The 17668-nt window shown below is 38.8% G+C and overlaps 1 protein-coding gene across 1 annotated transcript in view; it reads right to left on the reverse strand.

Annotated features, from left to right (window-relative positions):
- Positions 1 to 17668, reverse strand: part of KLF12 (Kruppel like factor 12) — a 241689-nt gene that overhangs the window by 20606 nt on the left and 203415 nt on the right. The window contains exon 6 of the mRNA XM_039240081.1: positions 227 to 384. Within this exon, the coding sequence (XP_039096012.1) occupies positions 227 to 384 (158 nt within the window). The remainder of the gene's footprint in view (positions 1 to 226; positions 385 to 17668) is intronic.

Below are 17668 nucleotides of genomic sequence, written 5' to 3' on the forward strand. Positions count from 1 at the left end.
CGTCCTTAACACAGGGAAGACCTACTTCATTGGTTGCTAAAGTTCACGAAGACTTAAACCTGTTTTAACTGAGAGAGAGGATGCATTCCATTCAGAAAGGAAGTCAACTGGAGATGGCTGGATACCGATCAAGTACAACACATCATTCCAGCACGCCCCCGAGCCAAGCAGTGGGCCCCTCAGGACTTTCACTGATCCCCCAGTGAGAAGCCCTGTGAAACGGTACCTGTATGTGTCCTTCGATGAGCCTTCAGGTGAGAACTCTTTGTGTATACTTTGTTGCATCCCTCAAAATCACATCTGTGGATACGCCGTTTCCTGGAGTCGGGGGACTCAGACCGTCTCTGGCGTCTTGTGCTCTCAATACTAAATGGTGAAATTGAACTGGAAAAAAGAAAAAGTGGAGTTAAATGCGAGAAACACAGCACTCGGGTTTCGTTCTAGTGGCACAAGACCTCAGTCTCATGGTCTATAGTTTCATTAAGACTCGAGGCCCCATGTCCCCGTTTCCCACTGTCACTTTCTTGGACATATTTTATTTCTTAATCTTGAACACAGGCAGCTTGATCTAAACACTCCACCAGAGGGAAAGTTATGCTGAAACAACAAGACCAAAACAAAAACTCAGTAAAAGCAGTGGTAGGGATCCTTGTTCTCAAAAGGAACAATGTGGAACTTCTGTATGACATTTACAGACAATAGTTTTGGAAGACCTGCTACAGACGGCCAAAATGAACGCACTTAATAAGTAACATGAGGGTCTGAATTGCACGTGACAACATATATAATCGTGTAAAATCACAAGGTACATTTCAAAACAAGTGAGGTCAGGCTGAAAGAAATGACATCAGTACATCAATAACATGACTCATGACAAGCTATTTCTGTTCACTAAAATGAACCTGACATTTAACTTTTCCACTTGGTGGTTTTTCACGGTGAGGAATAAAGTACATTGTATTTAAAGATTAGCTGTACCACCATTATGAGAAAAACTTTTAACTATGAAATTTGGCCCTGACTTGCACGTTGTTTAATCTTCATGCCATGGTAGAAAAACAGGATTAGTTTGTAACGTCAGGTAATTGATTAACATGTACTTCTTCAAATCTTAATCTCTTTGGCTTGAGGTAGAAATGAAGAATATGACTAATCGTTTTTAGTTATCCATGAAGTTCTTTACTATTACAATGAAATACAACACAAAAGCAAGCATCCATATTTTCTACCAGACAAAATTTACCACTGTTAACATCGGACATATTTTCTTCCAGCTTTTTTGTGTCTTGATGCTTTTAAAATTTCATTTTTATTAAATCACCTCTTTTTAAAAAGCTGAATGACTCTGAGCAAGAGTTCTTTGAAGAAAGTGAAGTTGAAGCTTCACTTAAGAAGATTACAGATGAAGGCTGACCCCACCTTTGTCTTCCAGCCTCCTCCTCCCTGGGAAAATCTCTGTTACCAGTTTTATTGGAATTCTTCCAATTCTTTCAAATGATCCTCACCTATACATATCTACAGTCCTAGAAACTCATTCTGCTGTTTGTTTTTTCAAGAGCCGTGTAAATATCATGTTGTTCACATCATTTTGCAAATTGCTCTATACTTGTCTTTTCTTCACTCAACACGCAGTATTTGAGATTATCCACACTGACGGCAACACTGGAGTTGATTTACTTGTGGTGCTATGTGCCACCACTCCTCTATTCTATGATATTTTCTTTTTATAGTTTAATGTCTCTAAAATCAGAAGCTTCTTACAATTTGATAGCTTGTCATAGTTTCACTGGCATAATTTTTGTTCTTTGTGAGTGGGACATAGTAATGGTACATTTCACAATATGTGGTATTTGAAACTTAACTTCAGGGGTTGGTAAGATTTTTCAGTAAATGGTTAGATAGTAAATATTTTGTTTTGACTTTGAGAGCATACAGGGTACACTGTAACAAATCAACTCTGCCCTTACAGCATGAAAGTAGCTGTCAACAATACATAAACAAGGGAGCATGGCTAATATTCCAATAAAACTTTATTTATAAAACAGTGGGTTGCATTTGGGTCTAGTGGTTGACACATGACTTAGATGAATTATGGTCCAGTGAATATTTATCCCAGAGTCTTAAAATCTATTTCCTAAGTGATGGACATTTACATTATTTTTTAATTTTATTTATTTGAGAGAAAGAAAGAGAGAATGAGAATGAGTGAGGGAGGGGCAGAGAGAGAGGGAGAGAGAGAATTTCAAGCAGTCTCCCCACTGTCAACGCAGAGCCTGAAGCAGGGCTCAAACTCATGAACCATGAGATCAAGACCTGAGCCAAAATCAAGAATCAGTTGCTTAACCAACTGAGTCACCCAAGTGTCCCTAAACTGTTTCTAATAGTTCACTATAACATTGCTCCACTGCACTTTGCTCCCCAATGTTTCCTTCTACAGCAATTGCCTTATAAGGTTTCAATGTATCTTCTCCTTCGTACAAATAAGAGATCCAACAGCCCCAGCTTTCTATTATTAGCTAAGACAAAATATAAGTGGTGTTTATCTACTTGTATCTTAAAGAGTTTTATGCAAGATCCTTATTAGTAGAATGAAAGAAAATATGGGGTGGCTTAGCCACTTTTCCAGCTTTCTCATGAATCAATGTGGATTTGTGGTTTTCCACATAACTGACTCAGTTGTGGTGACTGGAGCCCATTGTGACAAGAGTCAAAATAGTGTGACTGGCCTGTCCATGGAAGAACAGCTTCGGTCACTCCTGCCAAGGTCAGCTCTGGCATAGGGTGCGATTCCTATGAACAAAATGGTATGTGTGGTGAAGGGCAAGATAATTCATTACTCGGATATCTAGTCATAAAAATAAACATGGATTTTGGCACTGGGGGCCTCAAAAATAGAAACTTCTGTGTTGTGGTATGCTTGACACCTTTTAAATCAAGAGAAATGATATGGTATCTGTTTCCTTTGAATTATAACTTAAAGTTTTACTTGCTACACACTAATAAGTATAAGGTAAATGTAACTATGCATAACCACACACATATATTGTCATGCCTGCAGTATACAGAAAAGTAAAAACATAAATCTGAAATTAAAACCAAGTAACTACTAAGCATGTCTTGAAGGGACCAATGATGTAATGTGGCTCTACAGTCCCGTCAGTCATGAACTATGTGGCAGGTGGTTAAGGAAAGTGGAGGCTACAGAATGCCATGATAATACTTCACCAGGAGTCCTGAATTAACACCAAACAAAGACATGTTAGGCATACGGCCCTAATGGTGAAACCTTCACACCCTGGTTTTCCTCATTTGGGAAATGGCCTGTGGTAGTGCATTCTGAAGGACCACCCCCTAAAAAGTATGGACAATGAAGAGCTGCACCCGGCCGAGCTGGCTTGGAAACGATATCCAGTGGGGAAAATTACACCTGGTTGCCCTTTTAAAATGGCAGAGACATCCTCCTAAGATGCTGAAGAGCCTTGGGCAAGGCTGTGCCTTTCAGAACCACTTGTTGGATCTCTTTGTGGAAAAGTAAGAAGTGGGGCTGGAGTAGATGGGAATCAAAAGAGCAAAAAGACTTCAAGAACACGGGAAGATGTGAGGACGGCCCAACTCCATGCAGGATTGGCTGCTCTTCTGGGGCTCATGTACGAACCCACAAATGGCAGGCACTGGAGGGTAGACAACCAAGGGACTGGGGGGTTGGTAAAGCCAAGTTCATGGCAGGAAATGGGACAGTCAAGGCATTGGTGCCAAGTATCTCTAGATCTTAGGACACTGTGAGCGTTCAAGAAATGTTTCCTAAATCGAATGAATGAATGAGTGGGTGGATGGTGAGTGTATTAGTCAAGTATTCCTAATTTTCAATTCAATATAATCAATCAATCAATCCTTAATTGGCTAATTAATCATTACTAGGATTCTTTCATTGCAAGTCTTCTGATAACAGTCACTCAGTTCTTTACTCTTCCTCCCATTTTCCTAAACTTCATATTTCAAATACTAACAAACTGGCTACTGAATATCAGAAGAGTCTGGTAACCATTAAAACTGCATGTCTGTAAGTGTCTCAGTTTTTTGCTCTGAAGTCAAGAGAATGGCAAAAAGCATTGCTTACAATTAAAATTCTCAGTAGAAGCACACTGAGATTGCTCTGAAGATGTCTAGGATGCTGATGAATGAAATAAAAATCTTGCGGTGAACAGGGGAAGGTCAAGAACGACCTTACTCCTCAGCAATAGCGTCCTGCCCTGTCTTACTCTGAGGCTCAGAAGTACAGGCATTTGGCAACAGAACAGCTATAATTATGCTTCGGGTGTTTCTATTCTGCCCTTTCTACGCTTTCTGAGCCATGTGCCCTTTGCTTACAAGGCCCTTAAGGTATCCCCAAGCACATGTAAATTGGTTCCGTGCTTCAAAAGTTGGTCTTGTTCTGAAAAACGGAAATGCGCAAATACTGCTGCTGCCTACGCCAGCAAAGGATTCTTCCCATAATCCTCAGTAATAAGCTTGGTGTGATGAAAATGGTAGAGGTAAAACGGTGGCCAGTGTGTTCCCAGACACTGTACTAAAGGCATCTGCACAGTTCAAAAGAACAGTAACTAAAGGTCCACTCCCTTCCCCAGAATGTTAGACCATTTGGAGTAGTGAATGGGCGCCTGAGGGGGCCTCACATGCACCGCGTTGTAATAATTAGATCTACGGAGAACAAATGAGTGAATCATGACTTCGGTTGCACAACAGTCCCACTTGGAATGGCAAGTTCAATTAGAATTAAACCCAGAGAGGCTCAAAAAGTCACATCCAGGAACAGCTCTATTTAAATAGAAGGCACCGCATGGCTGCCATGGAAGAAATTAAGGTTAACTGTAATCAGCAGGTAATAAAAGACCATTTGTCACGTGTGACCTTAGTGTGATGAGATGCCCTTCACTGAAATTGAAGTTTCTATAGGTGTTTGAAAAGAAAAAAAAAAAGAAAGGCAGGACAGTCTTTTAAGGCTGATAAGAGAAAGAGGACACACACACATCCCAAATTTTAAAACAAGAGCAGAAAACAAAGAAAAAGAAGGTGCTTTAGCAAGTTCACACATTCTGTCTCAACAGACCTCCAAGGAGCATGGCCTTGGATGACAATGACAGCTGACATTTACAGAAGGCTTACCAAGTGCCAGGCGCTGCTCTCAACACTTTAAGCATCAACGCAACTCTGTGAGATCGATATTATTATTGTCCCTCATTTAAAGGTGAGAAAACTGAGGCACTGAGAAGGCCAAGGCCCAAACAAAGGAGGTGGCCATACTAGGATTTGAACCCAAGTGGGTGACTCTAGAGCCCACTCTTAGTTATTACTCTCTATGGACTCAGACAGACACAGGTAACATCAACCAGCTGAGGATAAAATATGAGAATGCGACAAAATAATCCGTATCAATTAAATTTTCCCTCTAGCCCAATTACAGAAAACAACAGCACAGAAAAGCATTCTTAAATGTACTCTGCTATAATAAGACATACACTTTTCTCTTGAGAATTTTAAGGCCAATAGCTTTATAAATACTGCCAGCAGAGGTATTCAGTATAATTACTTACTATTAATCTACCTCAGAAAATACTTTCCTAAGTTGTTGGGAAAAAACATTTATTTCCAGGGAGATGTTTTTCGAAGCCTGAGCCTGGCAGTGGTAGGTGATTATGTCTCCCCTGACCACCAAGGCCACAGAACTAGTGTTTTCCTTGACATTTCAGTTTATTTACAATTGTACCAAAAACGATTTTGAGTTGGCTGCATTGATAGAGTTACCTTAAGGGAAGGGAGAACGCTCAGTTTTAAAAATACATTTTGTACTGTTTGCGGAAGTTTATTTTAAAATTATGTTGAATGGGGCATTAAATATTACTTACTGGGATTGTGAATTAGCTTCTGCCACAGAATACCGAACCACTTCCTTGTCAGTAAATCAAACACTACACTGGGAATGAAATATTGAGACCATAAGCCAAAAAAGAAGCTGATGAGACTTTCAGTTAACCAGGCATTACATAAATCTTAGTAATAGAGCTTCTGTTCACTTGGACAAGCCAGGCATTTGCATTTTTTTTTTTTTTTGCAGGCTTTCTCCCAGCCACTAGATGGCTCTCAGGAGCAGGAATCTTTGTATATATCCTCTATACTCTAACAGATTCTGTCTAGCTGCTATCAAACCACATCGGTGTCTTTTCTAGGATATTAATTGGGGAAAAGGTGCTATTTAGATACACCCACTCTCTATTCCCTAGAAGCTACATCCCAAGGTAGTGCAGATTCACCAGCATGAAGTTCCTCTTTCACTGCTGCCTGCAGTTTCCTATGGAAAACTACTTCTGATAACAGACTGAAATTGTAAGATTAGTAGTTGCCAACCTTTCCAAAAGCTGTGACTAAGGCATTATATACCACTTCATGTTCAAATCTGGATTCAATAAAAATAAATCCATTTTCACAAAGTCTATAAATCAAGGGTGATACATTTGCTAAAATATGTCAACAAGCTTAATCTTAGCATATATTCAACTAGAACTTGGCACTTTTTTCGTATGAACAGAATATGTCCAAAATGTAGTTCTTCTTCTTCTTCTTCCTTTTTTTTTTTTTTTTTTTACATATATGTAATGTTTATTTATCATTGAGAGACAGAGACAGAGCATGAGCATGGGAGGGGTAGAGAGAGAGGGAGACACAGAATCCGAAGCAGGCTCCAGGCTCTGAACTGTCAGCACAGAGCCTGATGCAGAGGCTCAAACTCACAAACCGTGAGATCATGACCTAAGCCGAAGTTGGACGCTCAACTAATTGAGGCCCCCCTCAGGCACCCCCAAAATGTAGTTCTAATTATTGTTTTATGTTAATAAATAAAATCTCCTACTAATTACAGATAATAGGTTTATGAATGAGCTTTATTTGGGTGGGTCTGTGGAAAGACTCATTATATTACGGTTTTTACTTCAATATAACAGCTGTGACTAAGTCTTTTTCATCACTTGCTAGACCATTAAAATACTCAAAACTGTTACAGGCTTATCTTTCTGCTCTTTTTTTGATTCATCACATTTTAGTAAGTAAGATCATAAGCTGCAGTAACAAAAGGCTTCAAGATAAAACAGAAAAAAAAGGGAATCAGTTAATGGCATTAGCTGTAATTGGTGCTCTTATCAAATTTAGGATGAATTTAGATTACAAACTGAGAGGGGATTGTTTGTTAACAAAGAGAGATCCATTTCACATAGACACTATCTATTCAAAATAGCTACTTTGAGGGCGCCTGGGTGGCTCAGCTGGTAAGCATCTGACCTCGGCTCAGGTCACGGTCTCACATCAGGCTCTGTGCTGACAGCTCAGAGCCTGGAGCTTCTTCAGATTCTGTGTCTCCTCTCTCTCTCAAAAATTAAATTTTTTTAATATAGCTACTTTGGGGGAACACTGTATGCACTGCAAAGACTTTACCCCATCAAATCAAGTCACAATGTCAGCTGAAACAAGTGTGGATTTCTGAATTACACTGAACACAGAATGGAAGATACATAACGTACTGAGATATTCCAATGAACTTTCCACAGAATTTCTTCAGAAAACATCGGGGTTTGAGTGACGTTTTGCACCAGGAGTTGTAGCCTTGTGGATCGCTTGAACCTTAAATTCACTGGGTACAAATATGAACAATTATTTAAATCTGAAAGCCTTTAAGGCAGGCCCGGTCTTCAGTTTGCCATAAGCTCTACAGCTACCTATTGCCTTTACACGGACAGTGCTTTACATTAATCTTCCCGGTGTGTCCCTGAACCCATCTGATTAGGAGATCCTCCAGAATCGTGGCAGGTTAAAAAAAATAAGTTCTACTTATTTCATTAAAGATAAACTTTAAACTTATCAAGAATGCAGATATGGTCTACTGCATGCCTCTCTCGAAGCTGGCCTAACAGGTGCCAGAAAGGGTGAAGGGAGGGAGGGAAGGAGGAAAGGAAGGAAAGGGGGAAAGGAGGGAGGGAGGAAGCGAGAGGAGCCTGGGAAACACAGTCAACCCTGTGAGGACTTTATTAGATGTGGACACTGGAGTCTCACCATAGCACTGCTCTAGGGCAGAATTTTATATAAACAAGGTAGTTTTTCTCTATCAGAAGGTCGTCCTATAAGGCAGATTCACTAACAAGACAGCCCTATGGAGGCACTCCAGGCAAAGGCCGTATATAAAATTCTGTGTTTTAAATATTAAAACATATATAAAATGTTTTGGGGCACCTGGGTGGCTCCATCGGTTAAGTGCCCCACTCTTGATTGTGGCTCAGGTCCTGATCTCACAGTTGATGAGATTCTGAGCTCCATGTGCTGAGAGTGCAGAGCCTGCTTGGGATTCTCTTTCTCTTTCTCTGTCTCTTTCTGCCCCTCGTTGCTCATGCGTGCACACACACACTCTCTCTCTCTCAAAATAAATAAACTTAAAAAACTAAAACATATATAAAATGTTTCAAATATACAGTTCTAATGAGATAGTGAAATGTAAATCATAAATAAACTTTTGAAGTGACCACCAAAACAGGCCTCCATTTATTTTATGCTGATCATTAAGGAGGTCTATGTTACACTAGAGATTTCTTTTATTAACACTGAAATTATATCAGCTAACTATCTGGTACTTAAGCTTACATAAATTATTGAAACAGTTTTTATCGCTCATAGGGGGATATATAAATACCAAGATGAAGGAGACTTCATTGGTAATTCCACTTGCATTTTGTTGGCCCAAAGGGCTGTCTCGTGCCACAAACAGGCCATTTCCCCTGCCATCAAATCAGCATGGGTTTGAGGAGAACACCAAAATCTTCCCATTTAGTGGAGGGAATATTTTACCTGTTTTGTATTTCCTTTCCTGAAAACTTAATTTTTGAACACCCCACCAAATTAATGTTGAAAAAATTAGAAAATATATTAATATGACCCACATTCATATTTGAAAGACATTTGGAAGGTGAGGAAACAGGAAGGTGAGCAATTCAGAGAGTGAATGAATTGCTGTGCCACAGCCACACAGCTAAATACTGGCAGAGTTGGAACAAGGTGCCCAGTTCCTGGCCCCTCCAGCTAGGACTCTTCCATTCTCCAGTAAGTTGTAGAAAGAGCCTTGTCATAATTTTTACTTAGTATGAAGGCAAATCTGCTTGGCAACACTCATATTCTTTTTCTTCTTTCACCAAATAGACTAAACTCTCCACCCTATTTCCCTTTTTGCTTTGGCTGCCAGGAAACTCAGCCACAATAGCCTAGGATTTGGTGTCTGTTTTCCACTCTAATTACACAGCTCCCAACCCAAAACTATACAGTTTTAATCCTATCTAGTAATTTTAAATGTATATCTCATGAATGTCTTTCAGCACTTTGTGGAGTATTTAAGTTAAACAAGGAAAACAAAACAAAAGAGCAGAATTGACTTAAAACTAGAGAAAAACATGTGAAATCTGAATCTGGGTTTTAACACGCAGACCTGTAAACTAAAAATTTGTATTCAATAAGCTCATATTTTTATCTTTAAGGAAAGAAAGAGAACAAAACTTCTGTTTTTTGTTGCTGTTTCTTCAGAAGAAGCATAGACTGTAATCTGATAATCTAGACATGAATTATAAATTATAATTTATTAGTGATGCTATTTTAGACATTTAATCTCTTTGATTCTCGGATTCCCAAAATTCAAATGTAGAGCTGTCAGAACGATTTGCCGAGAGTAATGTAAACCTGACTCGGGAGGGGGGATGGGCATGGAGGAGGGCACTTTGGGGATGAGCACTGAGTGTTATGTGGAAACTAATTTGACAATAAACTATTTGTAAAAAAAAAAAAAAAAAAAAAAAAAAGAGTAATGTAAACCTGACTCAATGTCCAATATATCTTTAACAGTTCTTAACCTTGGGCTCCTTCTTCTTCTTTTTTAAGTAACCTTAAGATATGATTCACATATGGGGAGGAGAGTGGGGGGGATGAGCTAAATAGGGGATGGACACTAAGGAGGGCACTTGTTGGGATGAGCACTGGGTGTTTTATGTACGTGATGAATCACTGAATTCTACCCCTGAAACCACTACTACACCATATGTTAACTAACATGAATTATAAAAAAGATGTAATTTACATGTGATAAAATTCAACCTATAAATTTATTCAGTAGCATTCATTATATTCATAATGTTATGGAACCACAACCTCTAATTCCAGAATATTCTCATCACCCAGAAAGAAAACTCCATAATCATGAGTAGTCATTCCACTTCTCCCACTGAGTCCCTGGGGACAACTCATCTACTTTCATCTCCATAGATTTGCCTATTCTGCACATTTAGGAGGAACAGAATCATACAACATGTGTCTTTTTGTGTCTGGCTTCTTTTCTAAATTTAGAATCAAGTTTTCAAGGTTCACTCATATTGTAGCATACATCAACACTTCGTTCCTTTTAATAGCTGAAGTATATTCCATCATAGAGATACGGTATACTCCTTACCTGTTCATTAGCTGATGAACTTTTCATCTATTATGACTATTGCTGCTATGAACATTTGTACAAGTTTTTGTGTGGACATGTTTAAATTCTCTTAGGTATATATATCTAGCAACAGAATCACAGTGCTAAATTTTGTGGTAAGTCTACACTTAACATTCAGCATTTTTCAAACTGTTTTTCAAAGTGGCTACACCATTTTGTGGTTTTACCAGCACTAGACATTGTAAACATGCATCTCTGTCTTCATTTTAGCCATCCTAGTTTGTGTATCTCATTATGGTTTTGCTTTACAGTCTCCCTAATGGTTAATGAAGTGGAGCATCTTTTCATGTGCTCATAGCCCATTTGTAGATATCTTTGGAGAAATGTCTATTCATATATATTGCCTATTTTAATTTTGTGCTGCCTTCGTATTGTTGAGTTGTGAGATTTCTATTTATTCTAGGATACAAGACTCATCAGATATATGTTTGCAAATATTATCTCCCAAATCTGTGGACTGCGTTTTCACTTGCTTATATCCTTAAAGCATAAAAGTTTTAAATTTTGATTAAATCCAATTTAATATTTCCGTAGTCATTTTGTGTATTTGTTTGTTGTCATATCTAAGAAGGCTTTAGTAAGGTCTTGAAGATTTTACTCTTCTGTTTTCTTCTAAAAGCATTATAGATTTGGCTCTTACGTTAAGTCTATAATCCATTTTTGGCTAATTTTTGTGTATGGAGTCTAACTAATTTCATTCTCTTACATGTGGGTATACAGTGGCCCCAGCATTATTTGTTGAAAAGATTTTTCTTTCTTCTTTAGATTGTCTTGGCACCCTTGTGAAAATCAACTGACCATAAATGAAAAGGTTGCTTCTGTCCCATTGATTTTTACGTGTACATTTTAACCCTAGTACCACGATGTCTAGGTTTTATAGCTTTGAGGTAAATTTTGAAATTGGAAACTGTTAGTCTTCTATTTGTTCTTTTTGTCAAGACTTTTTCCAAGATTATTTTCAAATGAATCATAACATCAGTTTGTCAATTTCTGCAACCTAAAACACAGTTAGAATTTGGGTAGGCATTTCACTGGATTTATTTATCATTTTGTGGAATGCTGCCATCTTACCAACATTAAGTCTTTCAATCCATGAACATGGGGCATCTTTCAATTTAACATTTAATTTTTTTAAATGAGGCTTAACAGTTTTCAGTGTTCTAGGGTGTTCAGTGAAGATACTCCCTTCTATTTCCAGTTTGATGTGTGTTTTTATCATTGAAAAGATGTTGGAATTGTCAAATGCCTCTTCTGTACCTACTGAGATAATCATGTGGTCTTGCCTTTTAGTCTATTAATATAATATATTGTATTGACTGATATTCCTGTGTCAAACCAGCCTCATTCCTGGGTTAAATCTCACTTTGTCATGGTATACAATTATTCTTATATGTTGTTAGATTCGGTTTGCTTATATTTTACTATGGGCTCTTGAGTCGATATTCACAAGGGGTTTTGGTGTGCAGTTTCCTTGCGAGGTCTTTACCTAGTTTTGGTATCAGGGTAATGTTGGCTTGATTGAAGACGTTGGGAAGAGAATGTTCTGTGTCCTTTCTTGACCTTGGGTTTCATGATATCATATTTACACCAAACACCATTCCTTACTATGTTGACTATTCCTATTTGCTAATACCCTTTCTTTTCAGCCTCAGTTTTGCTGTTAGCCTGCTTCTATGGAGCTGATGTTTGTGACATTCCTAAGCTACTGGCCCTACTCTCACCTAGAACTTCTCATATCCCACTAAAGTCTTGGAGCCATATTATCCACCAAATGCACAATCTGACCTATCCCTATTTCCCTAAGAAGGATTAGATTTAAAAAAAAAAACCAAAAACCCCAAGAACCCAAAAAACTGCAAGCATCATACAAATAGTACTTTTCTAATTTCACTCTTCTCCATTATTGGTAAAACATTATCTGTGGTTCCCAGGATCAAAGTATTATTCGCTATTACAGGTAGTCTCTTAATGTGTGTGCCACTGTTTTAGTAAACTTACTGTGTACTGTAAAATACTACAGATGGGATAATAATGGCTTCTATATCATCATATGTAAACTTAGAAGATCATCACAAAAATTACAGAAAGGTAGGTAGGATTGACATTGGCAGTCTTACAGCTGACAAGCAGCCAAGAAAAGCAGCTCAGGACAGTTAAATGCCTGGGAAATCGTAAGAGTCATAGTCCACACCTCTTCCTACATCACATCTTTCCTACAGAAAGATGAAGAACCCTTAATACATCATGATGGAACTACTAAATCTCTTGTACATATTTCTTGATGATTCAGTATCATTTGCGCTCTTGGTATTTTTTTTTTTTTTTACTAGGTTTTTCCCTGCTGCGAAAATCAGTAAGATGAGAGAGTTTAAATTAGTAGTAGTCTGCTGTATACTTATTTTTCATCTTAACACTATTGATTCAATAAAATAAAACAATGGGGGCACCTGGCTGGCTCAGTTGAAAGAGCATGTGGCTCTTGATCTCAGGGCTGCAAGTTCGGGACCCATGTTGGTGTAGAGATTACTTGAATAAATAAACTTAAAAAAATAATAAAACAACAAATATTTTCTGTGAGTTCACCATAGCACAGCAAGTGGGCATACAAAGCCATTCTTAACAAGTTTATAATCTGGTGAGGTATAGGATTTGGAGATTTATCTCCCTCAAGTAGGTGAAAAAAGACTCAAGCCTTTGCCATTTCTCTGACATGTGGAAATACAGCCCCCAACCTGTAAAGATGCATGTGGACTTCTGGGAGGTATTACTCTCAGGGCCACCGGGGTCACTAGCATTAATTCTGATGCTAAGATTTCAGCACCATCTTCAATTTTCACATCTTGAACAACCCATAAACTCCTCTGAGTGTTTAGTAGCCCTTTTGACTACAGGCCTCTAGAGTTTGGCTCTCCTTTCCTAGGGTTCTCCCATGGAGTAAAATGCCTTGGGCTACCTCTGTGCTGCTCAACGGTCCCATCCAGCTTCAGGCAATCCGTCATTTTACTGGCAGATTCTCTCTCCTTCCTCTCTTCTCTGGGTTCTGCTCCCATCCCTAGCTCATCTTTATTCAAGAGAAAAACAAAAAATTCCCTCCCTTTGTGCATGCAGAGCAGCTTGCCCCTACCGAAAGCCTTGTGGCTCCAGTTATATACAAGTCTCTGGCTGGGATGTGAGAATGGGGTTTAGCTTAAGGTCCATCCCCAAGCAGTTTTAAGGACACATTTTCCACACCGAGAGAGTTTTATTCTGGAAGAACTTGTTGCCAGCTGTTAAGATAATAATAATTTCTCCAACTTATTATGTATGCAAATCATAATTACAAACAAGCCATAAAAATGATATGTGATAAAGAGAGGAATAATAAAGTATTACGGGATTAAAGGGAGAGAGTGCTTCATTGTGGTTGAGATCAGGACAAACTTAATGGAGGATACCAACAAGTGGGTCTTGAAGAATATTGACAGGCTGCCATGGGATTGGTGACGAGAAAGCAGAAGAGATGAGACCAGGACAATGGGCCAGATACCATCGACTTTGTTCCCTAAGGAGAACTGCATTTTGTAGGTGCTAGAAAAATCAGGATTTTTTTTTTTTTTTTGGAGAAAAGTTCTGACTTATGAAAGTAAAATTTATTGGTGAAGAAGTGATTAAAGTCAAGGCCCTTATCAATTAGAGAGCCATTTTTTGCTAGATCTAAGAAGTATATTCTCCTTGAGCTGACTAGTGTCTTTAAATCTGAATCTGAGAGGACCAACTTCAAGGCATTTCAGGAGTAGATCTGTCAGTTCTTGGTGACTGGTTAGAAAATGGCGGATAAAGGAGAGAGAGGAATGATAGGTGGCCCCATTGGCTCAGCCTGGGTGAATCAGGATAACAGCAATGTCGTTAACTAACCGAGAGTCCACAGAAGAGTGGCAAGATAGGAAAAGCCAATGATTCAAATTAATGCATATATAAACAATAGATTTATGTTTAAAAGACAATAGAGTGGCACTTTCTTTTCACTTGCTAGGCAAGTAATAATTTCAAAGGGTAGTAGAAACTAGGTAATAAAGAAGTATTTTCATGGATAACTGGAATGGATTTCATAAAAGAAAGCTCATAAAACAAATTCAATGGTAATGGAATTTCATTAAGTGCTGTCCAATCTGTAATTCTAAAGGCCAGGTACTTTGTAGAGAAAATTACACTAAAAATGCACAGTTTTTGTTTATTCAGTCAATTAACATTCATTAAATTTGTTTGGGGATATTACTAGGTTTATAGTTGGCAGTTTACATACTTGATGACCTAGGTGATTGCTTTTCTGATTAGTTTTGATTATAGGAGTTTGTTTTCCTGGCCCTCAAAGAGATCTATGTAAGTGGAAGGGAAGACAAGGATAAAAGGAACATGCTTGGAAGGTCCAGCTGTTGCCTTAGGCAGCTTGCTGGGTGTTTTGCATATTACAATAGCTTGAAATAGTGGATGGACTAAAAGACAAGAGTTCACAACTACCAGGGCAGGAATCTTGCTGATGAATTTTTAGCTGTCTTAGAAAAACTTAGTAGCTTCACTAAACTTTGCCCTCATTTTTGTAAGACAGCAATACCTACTCTGCAGAGTTATAAGAAGGATTAGGGTTATGAAAATAAAGCTCTATATATAAACGGGTGGATATTCAGGACACAACAGAAGTTACTGCTGTTTCATTTATGCTAACCTCAATCATTAACCCCATTTTACAGATGACGCATCTGGGATTCAGTCAAGGTAAGTAACTCACCAGAGAGCAAAGCGTTAAGAGGTGGGTGCTGCCTTATTTTAGTAATTGTTATTCTAACCATCTAAAAACACCTCCTGGCAGAGGGGGTGCTCAGGAGAAATTTGCTGACCGGTAATGAAAAGTATCTTGTATCTATGTCTCTCCCCTTCTCTTGATCTCTGAATCCTGGAGGGTCCTGAGCTCAGTCCTCTGGTCACTTCTCTTTTCTGTTTCAACCCTTTCCCTGGCTGATCGTGTTCATTTCCATGCTTTGCTTAGTGTGCTTTATGTACCATCTTTTTGCATGCTACCCATATTTCTTTCTTTTTTTCTTATTCCTTTTTTTTTTTTTAAACATTTATTCACTTTTTGAGAGACAGAAAGACAGCGTGGGCAGGGGAAGGACAGTGTGAGGGAGACACAGAATCTGGAGCAGGCTCCAGGCGCTCAGCTGGACACGGGGCTCGAACTCACGAACAGTGAGATCATGACCTGAGCTGAAGTCAGCCACTTAACCAACTCAGCAACCCAGGCGCCCCTATCTATATTTATTTCTATAGCCCCTCTTCTCTGAGCCCCAGACTCCTGACTTTCTACTTGTGTGTCAGACATCCCTAACATGGTGAAAGCTGAACACATGATATTCTCCCCAAACTCACTCCTTCCTCAGTTTTCTCGATCACAGGCAATGACCACTATTCTCCTGGTGGCTCATTCACTCCCATCCACATTCTGTCAATAGGACTGAATGGCTCAACATTCAAAGTTTGTCCAGACTTCAATACTTCTCACTATCTTCACCACCACACTCCTCTCTTACCTGGCTTCCTGCTGCAGCATCTCATCAGAATCCCTTCTCCTTCCGTACCCTTTCCCCTTCACCCACAGTCTTTTTTTTTTTTTAATGGTAAATACATGTGGTATAAAATTTACCCCTTTAATAATTTTTAAGTGTGCAATTCACTGGCATTCAGCATATTCACATTACACAAGCCAGAAACATGATACATGATGAAGAGAGGAGTTAAAGTACTAGGGGAGTAATGGGAGAAAGTGTTTAATTCTGGTTGAGATCAGGGAAGCTTAATGCAGGAGACCAACAAATGGGTCTCGCAAAATACAGACAAGCAGCCCCGTGAGTGGCAAAGAGAAAGCAAGCACATGAGGAGAACGGGACTGCCAGGCCCAGATACCAACTGTGAGGGGTCCCTTACATAGAACTATATTCTGTAGGTTCTGGAACATCAGGATTTCTGTTTTGTTCTGTTTTAGGAGGAGAATTCTGGCTTGTGACGGTAGAATTCATTGCTAAGGAAGTGATTAGGGTCAATAGTCGCCCACAGCTTAGCCAGGTGTGGTCTTAAGCCAGAGCTCCTCCCTCCTTCCCAAAGCCACCCTGTATATCACACTCAGCATGCATTCATCAAGGCTGCTGGCCTCCATCCATTCTAGATTATCGCCCTTAAACCTTATTAACTAAAATTCCTTAGTTGCCCGTAACATCCTCCCTGGCTCCTTCATTCAGGGACCTATCTTCCAGCCACCACAACCTATATAATGTAACTCATTTATAGGGAAAATGGGTGTGCAGTTTGAGAACTGTTTCATGGACTAGTGGCATTAATTATATTGTTTCCAGAAAGGCCAGAGCTTCTGTGAATTACAATCTATTTTTTCCCAACTCAGGGGGTTAATTATCAATATAATAAATACTTGATTCTTCCAGCTGCCAAAATAAACTGTAGTATTTAAGACTATGTGTCTGGCTCCAAGAGAAAATAAAATGATTCATACATTTTAAAAAATCAGTGTTTTGTGATCTTCTCCATGATCTCATGATCTCATAATTTCCCCACGTTTATATCAGATGATGTGTCTACATGTTGAAGATCATATCGTCAAGCAGGCATTTGTATTACCAAGCATTTTTGGTGCTTTTGTTATAGGCAGCAGGCAAATGTCCCCATGATGCACATCATGGCTTCTGTAGAAAAACACTGAGGACGGTTGTTAGATGGGTTGCTGCATGAACGATTAATGGGGTCTGGTGTGATCACCTGTTCAAACGTGCCTGATATCAGCAGTGTAAGTTTCAGGTTCATTCACAAAGCAGGTAAGGCAGAAAAATCAAGTATGAAAAAAGAGTGACCCAAACAGAAGTGCTTCCCAGTAGAAAATTACAGACTAATAAATACACTCTAGTATATATATCACATTTTCTAGCTTTCATTACCCAAAAAACTTACAGCAATAAATGAAACATTTTGTTTGATTAGTGATTCTCTATATTATATACTAAATTCCAAAAGAAAATGATGCCTTAATTTAAAAGGTTACATACCACTAATTTCTGAGAT

The sequence above is a fragment of the Hyaena hyaena genome, unplaced genomic scaffold (assembly GCF_003009895.1).
Source record: "Hyaena hyaena isolate Hyena2069 unplaced genomic scaffold, ASM300989v1 scaffold_166, whole genome shotgun sequence".
NCBI classification, from domain to species: Eukaryota; Metazoa; Chordata; class Mammalia; order Carnivora; family Hyaenidae; genus Hyaena; species Hyaena hyaena.